This window comes from Podarcis bocagei, assembly GCF_964188305.1.
Source record: "Podarcis bocagei genome assembly, chromosome: 10".
Classification (NCBI taxonomy): domain Eukaryota; kingdom Metazoa; phylum Chordata; class Lepidosauria; order Squamata; family Lacertidae; genus Podarcis; species Podarcis bocagei.
The window spans coordinates 22,862,446-22,876,694 of NC_138135.1; the positions used below are offsets into that span (position 1 = coordinate 22,862,446).

The 14,249-nt window shown below is 45.9% G+C and overlaps 1 protein-coding gene across 5 annotated transcripts in view; it reads left to right on the top strand.

The window, feature by feature from the left end:
- Positions 1-14,249, top strand: part of FGD4 (FYVE, RhoGEF and PH domain containing 4) — a 116,160-nt gene that overhangs the window by 1,837 nt on the left and 100,074 nt on the right. The window contains exon 1 of one of the 5 annotated variants that reach the window (XM_081212036.1): positions 10,731-10,828. The exons of the other annotated variants lie outside the window; for them this stretch is intronic. Coding sequence (XP_081068162.1) covers positions 10,822-10,828 — 7 coding nt within the window. The 5' untranslated portion in view covers positions 10,731-10,821. Of the gene's footprint in view, positions 1-10,730; positions 10,829-14,249 lie in introns of those variants that run through there. 5 annotated transcript variants of the gene reach the window in all.

Sequence of the window (14,249 nt, forward strand, 5' to 3'; positions counted from 1 at the left end):
GTGCTCCGGCAGCGTGGCAGCAGCAGGAGGCCCCATTAGCTAAAGTGGTGCTTCAGGTTAAGAACAGTTTCAGGTTAAGAACAGACCTCCAGAACGAATTAAGTACTTAACCCGCGGTACCACTGTACAGTGAAAAGGTATTGCTCTACAGAAAGCTTTCCTTTGGGGAGGTGCTAATCTTGTAGAGTGCTGGCAAAAGCTTTGGTGAACAGTTGCTGGAAGTGGTTTTTGTGTATGCATGTTAAAGGAAGAAGCACTGTGCCCATTAAGGATAAGATACTTGCTGAGTAGACTGTAGCTTCTTTTTATCTACTTGTGAAAGGTAAACTAGACCTTTTAAAAAATCACTCAATTTAACTGCATGACATCAGTTCCATGTTGGATGAAAATAAACAAAATGGGCATGAGTGCAAATATTTGTTTCATGTAAGGCGTTTGGAAATATGTCAACTATTTAGGTTATTGCTAGGGGGCAGAGAATTTTCACGAAAGCAACAGTACTGCATCCAGAGTGCTGGATAGCTTAGAGCGTGGGGAACTATTCTGTTTGTGTATTTCCTGTTTAAACAGATGGTAATGCTGATTTATAGATTTTTATTTACAGCATCCCCTTTGTGGGTTGCTGCTTTGTTTTTGCCTAGTAAAGAGCTGTAAAAATTGGAATGACAAATATGTATACATTGAGAGAAAGGGAGTGTAACACGTACATCTGTAACACAAAGAATCCCCACCATGGGGTGAGCTCCCGTTGCTCTGTCCTAGCTCCTGCCAACATACCAATTTGAAAGCATACTGGTGCAAATAGATAAATAGGTACTGCTTGGCCTGAAAAGTGAGATGAGCGCCACACCCCATAGTTGCCTTTGACTGGACTTAACCATCCAAGGGTCCTTTACCAACTTTACCAACACAAAGAAAGTTGCTCAAGTTTGAGAGAAACATTAAATTGGGAATGGAGATCACAGTGAACAAAAATCAGAATTGGTTGCACATTGATGGATAAGTGGTCCTGGAAATTGCTATGTTAGGTTAACCTCATGTAAATGGTTGCCATGATGTGTGAGAATCCATAGGTTTCCAGGTAATCTACTTAGCTTTTGGTCAGTGCACAAACTGGTTCAGTATTTGAGGTAGAAGGTAAATGGATGGAGGCAGTTGTGAGCCAGCATGAGTAGCAGCAAAGCCATATCACACTGGCCAGTCCTTTTTGCCTGCCCACTAGTTGCCTAGTACCAAAGCAAGATACAAGGAGAAGGAAGTTCGTTCTGATTTCTCATGGTAAAAAGGTATTCTCTTAAGGAAGTGAGTGCAAATTAGATTAAATGCACTTTTGTATCATGGGTCAAGGTACATTTGGGATGTATGTAGGGGGATAAGATACTGCATTTATTTGAGTTCAGATTATATAAAACTGCATATCTTCAAGATGCTGCTTACCTTCAATGTGATACTTCCACTATCAGGCCCTCCAGTCAGACAGCCACATGATGTTTAAATTAATAGTCATCTCAGAAGAAAACAACTTATTTTCCAAAACGTAGCCTTTGTGGTTATGGAGAATCCTTCCTCACTTCACAAACATGGGTAACTTCTGGTAATATCTATGAAACCTTGTCTCCTACATGCTTAGTAGTGATTTCCTTATTTGCTGGGGTGCTGAGCAACAGAAAAAAGATTCTATAACCCTAGGGTTCGTGGACATCCAGTGAAGCTGAATGTTGGAAGAGTCAGGACAGGTAAAAGAAAGTACTTATGTAGTGCATAGTTAAACTGGGAAACTTTGATGGCTTTAAAAGAGGACTGGGCAAATTCCTGGAGGACAGGGCTGGTGATACAGTGGTGCCTCGCAAGACGAAAATAATTCGTTCCGCGAGTCTTTTCGTCTTGAGATGTTTTTCGTCTTGCGAAGCACGGTCCGTCACAACTGCGCCTCTTCAAGCGGCTTTAAGAAAAAAGCGCAAGACGTTTTCGTCTTGCGAAGCAAGCCCATAGGGAAATTCGTCTAGCGAAGCAACGCAAAACCGAAAAACCCTTTCGTCTAGCGAGTTTTTCGTCTTGCGAGGCATTCGTCTTGCGGGGCACCACTGTAGTTACTAGCCATGATGGCTGCTCTCTGCTAAGAACTTGCAAGTATTGGAGGTGTGGAACATGAGGAAACATACTGCAAATGCAGTAGGGTAGAGCACTTTGGTTAATCACTACCATTAATGGGCTGCGCACAGAAAACCAGTTTCAAAGTACAAAAGTAGCAATACCAATTCCTGTTATAAACAAAATTGCTAGTACTGTAGGACTTTTTAACAATGGGGGCCATAGCTCAGTGGAGCAGATTTGCCTGAAATGCTGTTTCCCCTGTCTGCAGTGGATTCTCTCTATTGCCTATAAGCATCAGCTACTGCAGTGATACCCAGAAGGGAACCAGAAGACTATCTGTATTCAGTTCAGTGCTTCCTGCAGCATGGGAAAAAGCTGCAAGAAAAGCTGCATTTGTTCTTCATTTGTTGCTGTGTTTATCTAATGTTTCTTATTATTGTTGCTATCTATTTGTGAAAGCTTTCAGTAGACTAATTTGTTACTTTAGTAATGCAGTGCTGAGCTTGTTAATGTTTTATGATATGAAAGTTGGAAGCTCTAAACTAAGTACATAAACTGGTGTGAATTAACCTCCCCCTCCATCCCTCTCCGCCACTGCAGTGCCGAGAATAAATACCTTTGGGCACAAGCTGTCCTGCTGGGAATGATTTGCTACTCACTGCTGTGCTCTTGACTGAAACACATTGATGAGTAATTTTGTTCTTGTATTGTTTAATGCAAAGAATGACTGAGCTGAATGTGGTGTATGTGTAAAATACATGGGAGTCCTTGATAATATTTTATAATAAAAAGCATCATGCAACAGAAAGAAATACATATATTCTATAGTCACATGCAATATATCATTGTATTGTAGAGTTGGAAGGGGGCCACGAGGGTCAACCCCCTGCAATGCAACGTGGGACTTGGACACACAACCCTAGATTAACAGTCTCGTGCTCTGCCAGTTGAGTTACCCAAGCAGGATAAGTTATAAGAAAAATACTGTATCCTCCTTTGCACAGTTCTTCAGTTGGGTGCCTGAAGAGAAACAGAACATTGCAGCATGGACTTAATATATCTCATAAGGAAGTTCTGCATCATAAACAACTATGAAAAAGACTCTCTTCAAAGGTTGCAGCTTCTCCATGTTTTCTAGAGTCTATTTCCGCTCATACAGCTAAAAGTTCTACGTAGTTTCTTACTTCCGACTTTGTGTTTTTGGAGAAGTTTTAATTTTCTGCTTTTATAATTTGAGCTATCAGCATTTACCCAAACAACTACTAAATTGACAAGTTCATATAATACCTACCAGGAAGAGTTGACCATTCAATAGTCCTATAACATACTGAGTGGTGCTTTTGCACTGGTCAGAAGATCAATCAATCAATCAATCAATCAATGTTGTGGGGTCTAGTAAGATCCGTAAAAATATTTTGTGGAGCTGAAAGTAAATTACTGTCCAAATAGAGACTGAAAAGTCATTTAAAGCAAATTTCTGTAGATTTGGATTATCAGGTTCATAGGACACAATTCTGCCAATGTATATTGTATTGATTTTGGTGTGGGATCATGCACTTATCTCTTTAAATGAACAGGGCTTATGGTTAATATTGGCAGAATTGTGACATATGGCTTGAGTCCAGACCTCTTGTAACCCTTGGCTTTAAAGGAATTTGCCTTATTTCAGAAAGGGAGATTGTTGTACAGAAGCTTCCTGCATATTTATCTGATCATCTCCATCTTTTTACTATTCGCCCAACCACATTGAATTGGATGCATCTTTTTGTTGTTCATAGGGATAAGCATCCTTATTTGGAAGGGACTCTGAGGGTCATGTAGTCCAACTCCCTGCAATGCAGGAATCTCAGTGAGAACATATATGACAGCTGGCCATCCAAACTCTGCTTAGAAACCTCCAAGGAAGGAGAGTCCACCACCTCTTGTGGCAGTCTGTTCCACTGAACAGCAATCACTGGCATTTGCAGTTGCAGAAGGAATGGCCATTCCAGAGTGGGTATAGACACCAATACTTCACTACTATACTACTACAGTATAATCAAATTGCTTCATGAATTCCTGCTACCATGATTTTTAGAAAGCAGTGACAAGTATTTGAGAACTGTGGTCACAACTGTCTAGGAAGGTGTTGACTTCCAGCGACCCATTGCAGCTCCAGCAAGGCAGCTGATGGCATCAGCTACCATATTACTGATTAAAATCAATTGGCTTCATCCCATTTTGGGGTAGCAGACCACGTAAATTGGCACACATTTCTGCATGGACCAGAAGCCACCAGAATATTGAATGTTACCCAGTTAATGTTCTTTCTAGCAGTGGAGCTTTAAACTCCTCCACTGCTCACCAGTCCTGGGGAAGAAACGCCACATCTAATGCATGGCCTGTCCATGTATGGGTCCTTTGCTATGTTGGGGCAGCCTCTTCAGTTATCTTGGTGACTCTGAAACACTGAGCTGCTGCAACCAGAGGGGCCACAGCATGAATGTTGATCTCCCAGCAGCCTGGGGCTCTACAGTGGTACCTCTGGTTACGTACTTAATTTTTTCCGGAGGTCTGTTCTTAACCTGAAACTGTTCTTAACCTGAAGCACCACTTTAGCTAATGGGGCCTCCCACTGCTGCCGCGCTGCCGGAGCACGATTTCTGTTCTCATCCTGAAGCAAAGTTCTTAACCCGAGGTACTATTTCTGGGTCAGCAGAGTTTGTAACCTGAAGCGTATGTAACCTGAAGCGTATGTAACCCGAGGTGTCACTGTACTCCAAATCAGGGGCTTCAGTCTTCTTGGTACGGGTGCACTCTAGGCAGTGGGATAGGTATATTTGTCAGAATTGTCAACTTTCGGTAACAAGTGTGTGATTCTCATGCCTCTGTGCCTTGCAAAACATGCTGAAGTCTTCTGACAGGAATAAACTGTGTCTCTACTGAACAAATGCAAAGCGTTGATGCACAGCAGCTAGGCAAGCTCACCTCTGATTCAGAAGCTTTTCCCCAGCATTGCAGAAACAGGCCTCTGTCAGTACTGAGAACAATGGAACAGTGATTCACTAGATTTGTTAGTGCTCCCAGCAGCTCCTTTATATTCAGTGCAGTGCATTCCTGGTTTATCTGTCCTTAGCTGCCTGGAGAGGCAGAGCTGTGAACATCCTGACCAGTTAAAGATCTGGATCCTACTTCTATCTGAGATGGAAAGCTGTCTCTGAGCTACACCAGTTTACGCTTCAGATGGAAATTTGCATAAGTGAATGCTTCTCTACACACAAGTTTTTGCATGTATAAAATTAGCATGTTGGGCAGAACTTGGCTCACTGAATCAATAGTAGAGTTGGAAGGGAACACAAGGGTCATCTAGCCCAGCCCCCTGCAATGAAGGAATCTTTTGCCCAGTGTGGGGCTCAAACCCACAACCCTGAGATTAAGAGTCTTATGCTCTACCAACTGAGCTATCACAGACTCCTGGGGAGAGACAGCACACTGCTTGGAGTTTTTCCGTGTTGTGGGCAGTTTTTCTTTTAAGTTGTGAGCCATGGCAAATTGCTTTTGAGGTTGTTGCTGCTTTTACAATCAGTTGGAATCTGAATTTTATTAACTAAATAAACACAGTACCTTCTGCAGCAGGGGTTCTAGTGTGCATTTAATCAGGGTAAAGTGCCCTCCCTCTCCGGTTTCCCCCTCCTTTCTTTTTTAAGGATGGAAAAGTACAACAAAGATGGGTAGGTTGTGGGGGGTTTGTTTTGGTAACTGCGCTTCAGGGGCTTTGTCTGTTGCTCCAAGAATTATGGCAAGAGTTTCATAACACAGGGCAATTTCAATTAGTATAGGTTGGGAAATTGCCCAGTATTTTTGCATATGTTAGGAATGTTGCCCCATTAAACTTGGTAGATGGTGCACCAATGGTAGTGGAGGTTGATAAAGCTGGTCCTTGAGCATGAGTTTTTTTATGGGGGGATTGCAGCTTTTTGGTTTAAGAAAGATTCCTTCTGGAATTAAGTGGGACAGAAGGAACCTGTGTGGTGTAGACCTTGTTCCAGTCTTGTTCTCTCAGCCTGGGGTGTGTGTGTGTGTGTGTGTGTGTGTGTGTGTGGTGTTGGAAATGGGGAAACCATGCCCTTCAGAGAAGGGTGGTTGATAACATTGTTTTCTTTCATTTTTAAGATAAATTGAGAGAGGGTGAGATGGGGATTCCAGGAAGGCGGAAAAGCATGAGAGCGTTGTGAGAAGTTACATGCCACAAGTAAAAAGGGGAAAGCTGGGACTAAGAGAGAGAGGGATACACCAAAGAGGCATTTAAAAGAATTGTTTCAGGCTTTGTGGTCTGGTGCTACAAACAGCACAAAGGCTGAGAGAAATAGAGCATTAAGTGGATTACAGCTGAAAGCAAGTAGAGAAAAGGGCACAGAAATAAAACTATCAAACAAGAGCAATGGAAAAGGCAAGAAAGGTTGAGCGGAGATTGGAAATCTTACCACTCCAATGGAACAAAGAACTAAATGTTGCTGTAATTGGCTGCTAAGCTGTATGAAACCATCCGCTGTTCTGGTCTTCTAAATTTACTGTTTTTTTTTAGTACCTGAACCAACTCATTCCATGAGAGAGAAATACATTCCAGATAGAGTAAAACCAACAGAGATATAATAGAATACCCCTTATTGCCAGAAGTATGACAGCACACTTCTAGAAGAGTAAAGGAGGTTTTCCCTCCACATTGTTGTGTTTTAACAGGATCTGGGCAAACAGGTCTTCTGAGAAATTAACATAGCAAGTGGATTGGACAGGGGAGAAACTATAAACAGTACAAATGTCTAGTCACTTGGTTCCCTTGAATAACATGTGCTAATTAAAATCAAGAAAATGTTCAACCCTGCTTCTTGCAGGTGTCATTTTGAGAGAGCCTCATCCAAGTATTTTCTCCTGAATTTAGTACAATTAACCTCAATTATCAAATGAGTCTTGTATGTGTATTGCATGAGAGATAGTAAGATATAATTATGTTAGTATTAACTTTTTAAAATGCATATCTTTTTAAAAAACACTATACAGTTTATGCTTGTGGAGTAAAAATGTATGGTATTTTCGGTTTCGCTGAAGTGAACAAGGTGGTGGCATTCTGTGGTACAGTGGTGCCTCGCAAGACGAAATTAATTCGTTCCGCAAGTTTTTTCTTCTTGCGAGTTTTTCGTCTTGCGATGCACGGTTTCCCATAGGAATGCATTGAAAATCAATTAATGCGTTCCTAGGGAAACCGCCTTCAGACCAGGTCCGGGGACAGTCTGTCCCCCGACCTCTTCTGAAGGCTGAGGGGGGGGGGGAACAAGGGCTTTTCTTCCCACCCCCAGCCTTCAGAAAGCTGTTCTGAAGGCTGGTGGTGGGAAGAAAAGCCCTTCTTCCCACCTCCCGCCCCGCAAGCTCCGGGGACAGGAGGGCTTTGCTGCCGACTTCCAGCATTTTAAAAGCCCCTGCTGTCCCGGGGCGATTTTAAAATGCTGGCGGGCGGGAGCAGAGAAGCAGCCCCCTGCGACCCTCTCCCGGCTGGAGAGGTGAGGTGCGCCTATGGCAGGAGCCTCCATAGGCGCGCGTCACCTCTTCAGCTGGGAGAGCGCGCGGGGGGCTAAAGCAGCCCCCTGCGACCCTCCCCCGGCTGGAGAGGTGACACGCGCCTATGGCAGGAGCCTCCATAGGCGCGGGTCACCTCTCCAGCTGGGAGAGCGCGCGGGGGGCTAAAGCAGCCCCCTGCGACCCTCCCCCGGCTGGAGAGGTGACACGCGCCTATGGCAGGAGCCTCCATAGGCGCGCGTCACCTCTCCAGCTGGGAGAGCGCGCGCGGGGCTAAAGCAGCCCCCTGCGACCCTCCCCCGGCTGGAGAGGTGACGCGCGCCTATGGCAGGAGCCTCCATAGGCGCGCGTCACCTCTCCAGCTGGGAGAGCGCGCGGGGGGCTAAAGCAGCCCCCTGCGACCCTCCCCCGGCTGGAGAGGTGACACGCGCCTATGGAGGCAACTGCCATAGGCGCGCGTCACCTCTCCAGCCGGGGGAGGGTCGCAGGGGGCTGCTTTAGCCCCCCCCCGCGCGCTCTCCCAGCTGGAGAGGTGACCCGCGCCTATGGAGGCTCCTGCCATAGGCGCGCGTCACCTCTCCAACCGGGAGAGGGTCGCAGGGGGCTGCTTTAGCCCCGCGCGCCCTCTCCCAGCTGGAGAGGTGACGCGCGCCTATGGAGGCTCCTGCCCTGCTCGGGATGGCAGTCCCGGGACGGCAGACAGCTCTGCGCCGGCATCCAGAGCGGGGCGGGACTTAGCGCCCCGCTCGGGATGGCGGCACACATCTGCCTGCAGTCCCGGGACGGCAGACAGCTCTGCGCTGGCATCCAGAGCGGGGCGGGACTTAGCGCCCCGCTTGGGATGGCGGCGCAGATGTGCCTGCAGTCCCGGCAGGGCAGACAGCTCTGCGCCGCCATCCCGAGCGGGGCGGGACTTAGCGCCCCGCTCGGGATGGTGGCGCAGATCTGCCTGCAGTCCCCGCAGGCAGCTTTGCGCGGCCATCTGGAGCGGGGCGGGCTTCGCCCCCGGCTCCCGATGGACGCGCAGAGCTGCGCTGAACCCGGGACGGCAGACAGCTCTGCGCCGCCATCCCGAGCGGGGCGGGACTTAGCGCCCCGCTCGGGATGGAGGCACAGATGTGCCTGCAGTCCCCGGACGGCAGACAGCTCTGCGCCGGCATCCAGAGCGGGGCGGGACTTAGCGCCCCACTCGGGATGGCGGCGCAGATGTGCCTGCAGTCCCCGGACGGCAGACAGCTCTGCGCCGGCATCCAGAGCGGGGCGGGACTTAGCGCCCCGCTCGGGATGGTGGCGCAGATGTGCCTGCAGTCCCGGCAGGGCAGACAGCTCTGCGCCGGCATCCCGAGCGGGGCGGGACTTAGCGCCCCGCTCGGGATGGCGGCACAGATGTGCCTGCAGTCCCCGGACGGCAGACAGCTCTGCGCCGGCATCCAGAGCGGGGCGGGACTTAGCGCCCCGCTCGGGATGGCGGCGCAGATGTGCCTGCAGTCCCCGGATGGCAGACAGCTCTGCGCCGGCATCCAGAGTGGGGCGGGACTTAGCGCCCCGCTCCGGATGGTGGCGCAGATGTGCCTGCAGTCCCGGCAGGGCAGACAGCTCTGCGCCGCCATCCCGAGCGGGGCGGGACTTAGCGCCCCGCTCGGGATGGTGGCGCAGATCCGCCTGCAGTCCCTGGACTGCAGGCAGCTTTGCGCGGCCATCTGGAGCGGGGCGGGCTTTGCCCCCGGCTCCCGATGGCCGTTCAGAGCCCGCGCTGATCCCGGCACGGCAGACAGCTCTGCGCCGCCATCCCGAGCGGGGCGGGACTTCTCTGCTGTCCCGGGGAGATTTTAAAATGCTGGGGGTCGGCAGCGAACGCTTCGCTCCCGCCCGCCAGCATTTTAAGATCGCCCGGGGCAGCGGAGAAGTCTCCACTGTCCCGGGAAGGCAGGCGGGGGGGAGGAAAGACTTTTGCCCCCCGCCGGCCTTCAGAAGAGGTCCAGGACCTCTTCTGAAGGCCGGCTGTGGGCGAAAGTCTTTGCTCCCGACCGCCAGCAATTTAAAACAGGTCCCCGGAGATTTCCCTATGGGCTTTCGTCTTGCGAAGCAAGCCCATAGGGAAATTCGTCTTGCGAAGCGCCTCCGAAACAGAAAACCCTTTCGTCTTGCGGGTTTTCCGTCTTGCGAGGCATTCGTCTTGCGGGGTACCACTGTATATAAATCAGGCTTCAAGCTCAATCATGCTTGTATTTAGGCTCCATATTAACAGAGATTCATTAGCATTTCTGTGATGAGGATAACCTGTCTAACTTGTCTGAATGCTTAAAAAACCACATAATTATTTATGCTGCAGCATGTGGCATTTTTAAAGGTCTGAAGTAAATGGACCTTGTGATGCAGTACTTTACGGATTTTGTCAATATGAAGTAACGTGAGAAAGATCTTAGCAGATAATTAGATCAAGATTTGACCGATGATATTTGGCTGCCCATCTGTGGGTACAAGTCAGACATTTCAAGAGAAATCTAATAGAAACAATTTATCTTCAGATTTATTGACCTTTGGTGTGCAGGGCATGACTTGTGAAACGGCTGAAGAGTGGTCATTACCTGTTGCAAACACATGCAGAGATTTTGGTAGCAAAAATAACAAAGTTTTGATTTGTAAGAAATACAAAACTTGGATAGAAAAGCCATATAAAACTGTAGCTTATCACTCTCACCACTACAACTTCCCTGCAAATGTAGGAACATCTATCATTGATAGAGCTCCCATTCCATTTAAGACTGTCCACTTGCAGACACACCACTTGATAAAAGAGGGAATGATTTTAAAAGTGATAGTTCCAAGTAATAGGTAACAGAGAGCTCAGAAGTTCCCCATAGATTCTAAAGTCACTTCCTGCTTTCTCCATCATCAGTCTTTGTTAAACAGCCCTTTGTCAGACTTTTTATTGCTTGTTTGTAATAAATTAAGTTCGTTACACCCCCTCCATCTGCTACGTAATCCAAGTACTATTTAGATTAGTTATCTCAGGAACATGTGATTTGTGTGTTCCGGGTGTGCATTTCCCCTTTGTTGAATGTAACAGTAAAGGGCAGGCAGTTAGCCTTCACCTTGGAGCAAAGGACCAGTATCTGCCTGCTACATGCAGCAAAGAGGTGTGCAAATGAAAAACCTACTTCTACAGCTGAGCCTATGAAAGGTATGATTTCCTTAACTTGTGCCACTAAGCTAGGGTGCCCCCAAGTAGCATGCACAGTTGTGATTTAGGACTGTGGGGAGTGCTATTTGCCTTTCTAGCTTGATGTAAGGCATGGGTAGGCAAACTAAGGCCAGGGGCCAGATCCTTCTAAATCCCATGGATGGTCCGGCAATCAGCGTGTTTTTACATGAGTAGAATGTGTGCTTTTATTTAAAATGCATCTCTGGGTTATTTGTGGGGCATAGGAATTCATTCATCCCCCCCCAAGAAAATATAGTCAGGCCCCCCACAAGGTCTGAGGGACAGTGGACCGGCCCCCTGCTGAAAAAGTTTGCTGGCCCCTGATATAAGGAATAGTCTCTGAACTCCTGAGCATTTCAGCATTGCTTATTTTTCATGAGATGGCAGATTCTAGCCCTTGAGACCATGGAGAAGTTTCTGATGGCTGCTGATTTAGGTAGCTTTAAAAGAGGCCTGGACAAATTAATGGATGAAAGGACTATTGATGGCTACTAACTATGATGAAAACGTTATGGAAAAATTTGTTTTGATATCGCAAAACATTTCTGATCCATATTATGCGTTTGAGTTTTGTGTTTGAATGTTTATTGTCACTGAGCACGGTATTATGGTAGCCTCTAGCCCTGAGTAACTGCAAACAGACCGAGAACAGAAACACACAGTAAAAACAAATCCAAGGGTGTTGCAAAGATAAGCAAGGTCAGAGAGAGAGATTAAGAACAGGTCCATACAGTTCACATCCCTGAAAATCACTTTTTTAGTACACAGGTTGTTAGAAATGAAACAGCAGTCTCCCAAAGCATTAATGTATACTTTTCCTCTTAGGGTTGTATACAGATTTGTTTGAGAGATTACAGATTTCTAGGAATCAAGCAAATTGCTCCAATAGTGTTATACAGATACAACTGGCTGCCAAAACAAATTATGTTCTTCCTGTTAGCCTGTGAAGTGCTACTTTTGTGCTAATGCTAAGAAGCTGCTTTTCTTGGCATCTCTAGTTTCTGAAAGGGTAAACTAAATTGGATAGAAATAATGTGCTCTTGTTTACTTTTTAAAAGTTCTGTATTTTCTAGATTTATTTTAGAAATTGATGGTGTTAAAACATACTTTCAGTGCATTCTTTCTGCTTTGGTAGAAGGACAGAACTTCAACTCTAGTCTCCGGGGTTATTCTGCACACATGTAAGTGGATAATATATTCAGGTTTATGTAAATTTATTCCATGTAGAATGCTCCAGCTACCGCACAATTGCGCTCATTTCACATGATAGCAAGGTTATGCTTAAAATTCTACAAGGCAGGCTTAAACAGTATGTGGACTGAGAACTCCCAGAAGTGCAAGCTGGATTTCGAAGGGGCAGAGGAGCCAGAGACCAAATTGCAAACATGTGCTAGATTATGGAGAAAGCTAGAGAGTTCCAGAAAAACATCTACTTCTGCTTCATTGACTATGCAAAAGCCTTTGACTGTGTCGACCACAGCAAACTATGGCAAGCTCTTAAAGAAATGGGAGTGTCTGATCACCTCATTTGTCTCCTGATAAATCTCTATGTGGGACAAGAAGCTACAGTTAGAACTGGATATGGAACAACTGATTGGTTCAAAATTGGGAAAGGAGTACGACAAGGCTGTATATTGTCTCCCTGCTTATTTAACTTATACACAGAATTCATCATGCGAAAGGCTAGACTGGTTGAATCCCAAGACGGAATTAAGATTACTGGAAGAAATATCAACAACCTCAGATATGCAGATGACACAACCTTGATGGCAGAAAATGAGGTGGAATTAAATAACCTTTTAATAAGGGTGAAAGAGGAGAGCGCAAAATATGGTCTAAAGCTCAATATCAAAAAAACTAAGATCATGGCCACTGGTCCCATAACCTGACAAATCGAAGGAGAAGAAATGGAGGCAGTGAGAGATTTTACTTTCTTGGGCTCCATGATCACTGCAGATGGTGACAGCAGTCACGAAATTAAAAGATGCCTGCTTCTTGGGAGAAAAGCAATGACAAACCTAGACAGCATCTTAAAAAGCAGAGACATCACCTTGCCAACAAAGGTCCGTATAGTAAAAACTATGGTTTTCCCAGTAGTGATGTATGGAAGTGAGAGCTGGACCATAAAGAAGGCTGATCGCCGAAGAATTGATGCTTTTGAATTATGGTGCTGGAGGAGACTCTTGAGAGACCCATGGACTGCAAGATGATCACCTATCCATTCTTAAGGAAATCAGCCCGACAGATCCTGAAGCTGAGGCTCCAATACTTTGGCCACCTCATGAGAAGAGAAGACTCTCTGGGAAAGACCCTGATGTTGGGAAAGACTGAGGAGAAGGGGATGACAGAGGACGAGATGGTTGGGCAGTGTTCTCGAAGCTACCAGCATGTGTTTGACCAAACTGCGGGAGGCAGTGGAAGACAGGAGTGCCTGGCGTGCTCTTGTCCATGGGGTCACAAAGAGTTGGACATGACTAAACAACAACAAATTCCTGCTTAGTAATAAATGTATTTAATAGGGGTATATTATACTGAAAGCTGATGGCATTTGTTTTTGTACCTGAGTACTATAAGTAATTCTGTGCTGTGTGGAGCCACCCACTACCAATATTATATATTGGTATTATATATTTATAATATTAAATACTATATATTTATAATATTACCCCACTCACTACAAGCTCACCTTACTTGTCCACCAGTTTTCACAAACCATTGCTGCATTTGTAAAACTACTCCTGGTGGATGATATCTTGGGAAGTGCCAGATTAAAAAATTAGTCAGAGTGAAGATTTTACCTGTTTTAACTAAATTCTAGGATTCAATATTTACATGTTTGATTCTTGCCTTAAAGTACAAAGCTGTGCTGTTGCTTTTAAGTGTGAGTAATAATCTGCAGTGCAGAAAAGTCTAAAATCCACATGAATGTGAAATAATGGAATTCTGTGTCTAGATTCGGATATGGAATTTAGTAGTTAAGTGCCTGTGAAATCTCATAGTGAATTATGGGTTATTTCTTACTGCTTTTCCCTGACTCAAGCTCTCTCCCATCTTACCTGTTGCCTCCCTCTGACCTTGAGGAGGCTTCATGGCTGCAGTAGGTGCCCAGAGCAGCTTCAGAGGAGAGTCTCTGAATACCTGGTTGCTTCATATCTTGCAGTGCAGGCAAGTGCACATTTAAAAATAAATTCACTTTCAACTAAAAATTACCTAAGCAGCAGAAAGAAAATTAAATTCCACCAGAAATAGGAAAGTAGGACTAATATACCATATATCTCCTGTTGAGCAGATGCTTTATCATTTATTACCTCACCTTCCTGTTTAAACCTTATCAAAGATACTTAAGGGGATATCTTTGTTATCATTATCTTTGTGCGAGTAACCTTGTGGAAACTTGAGG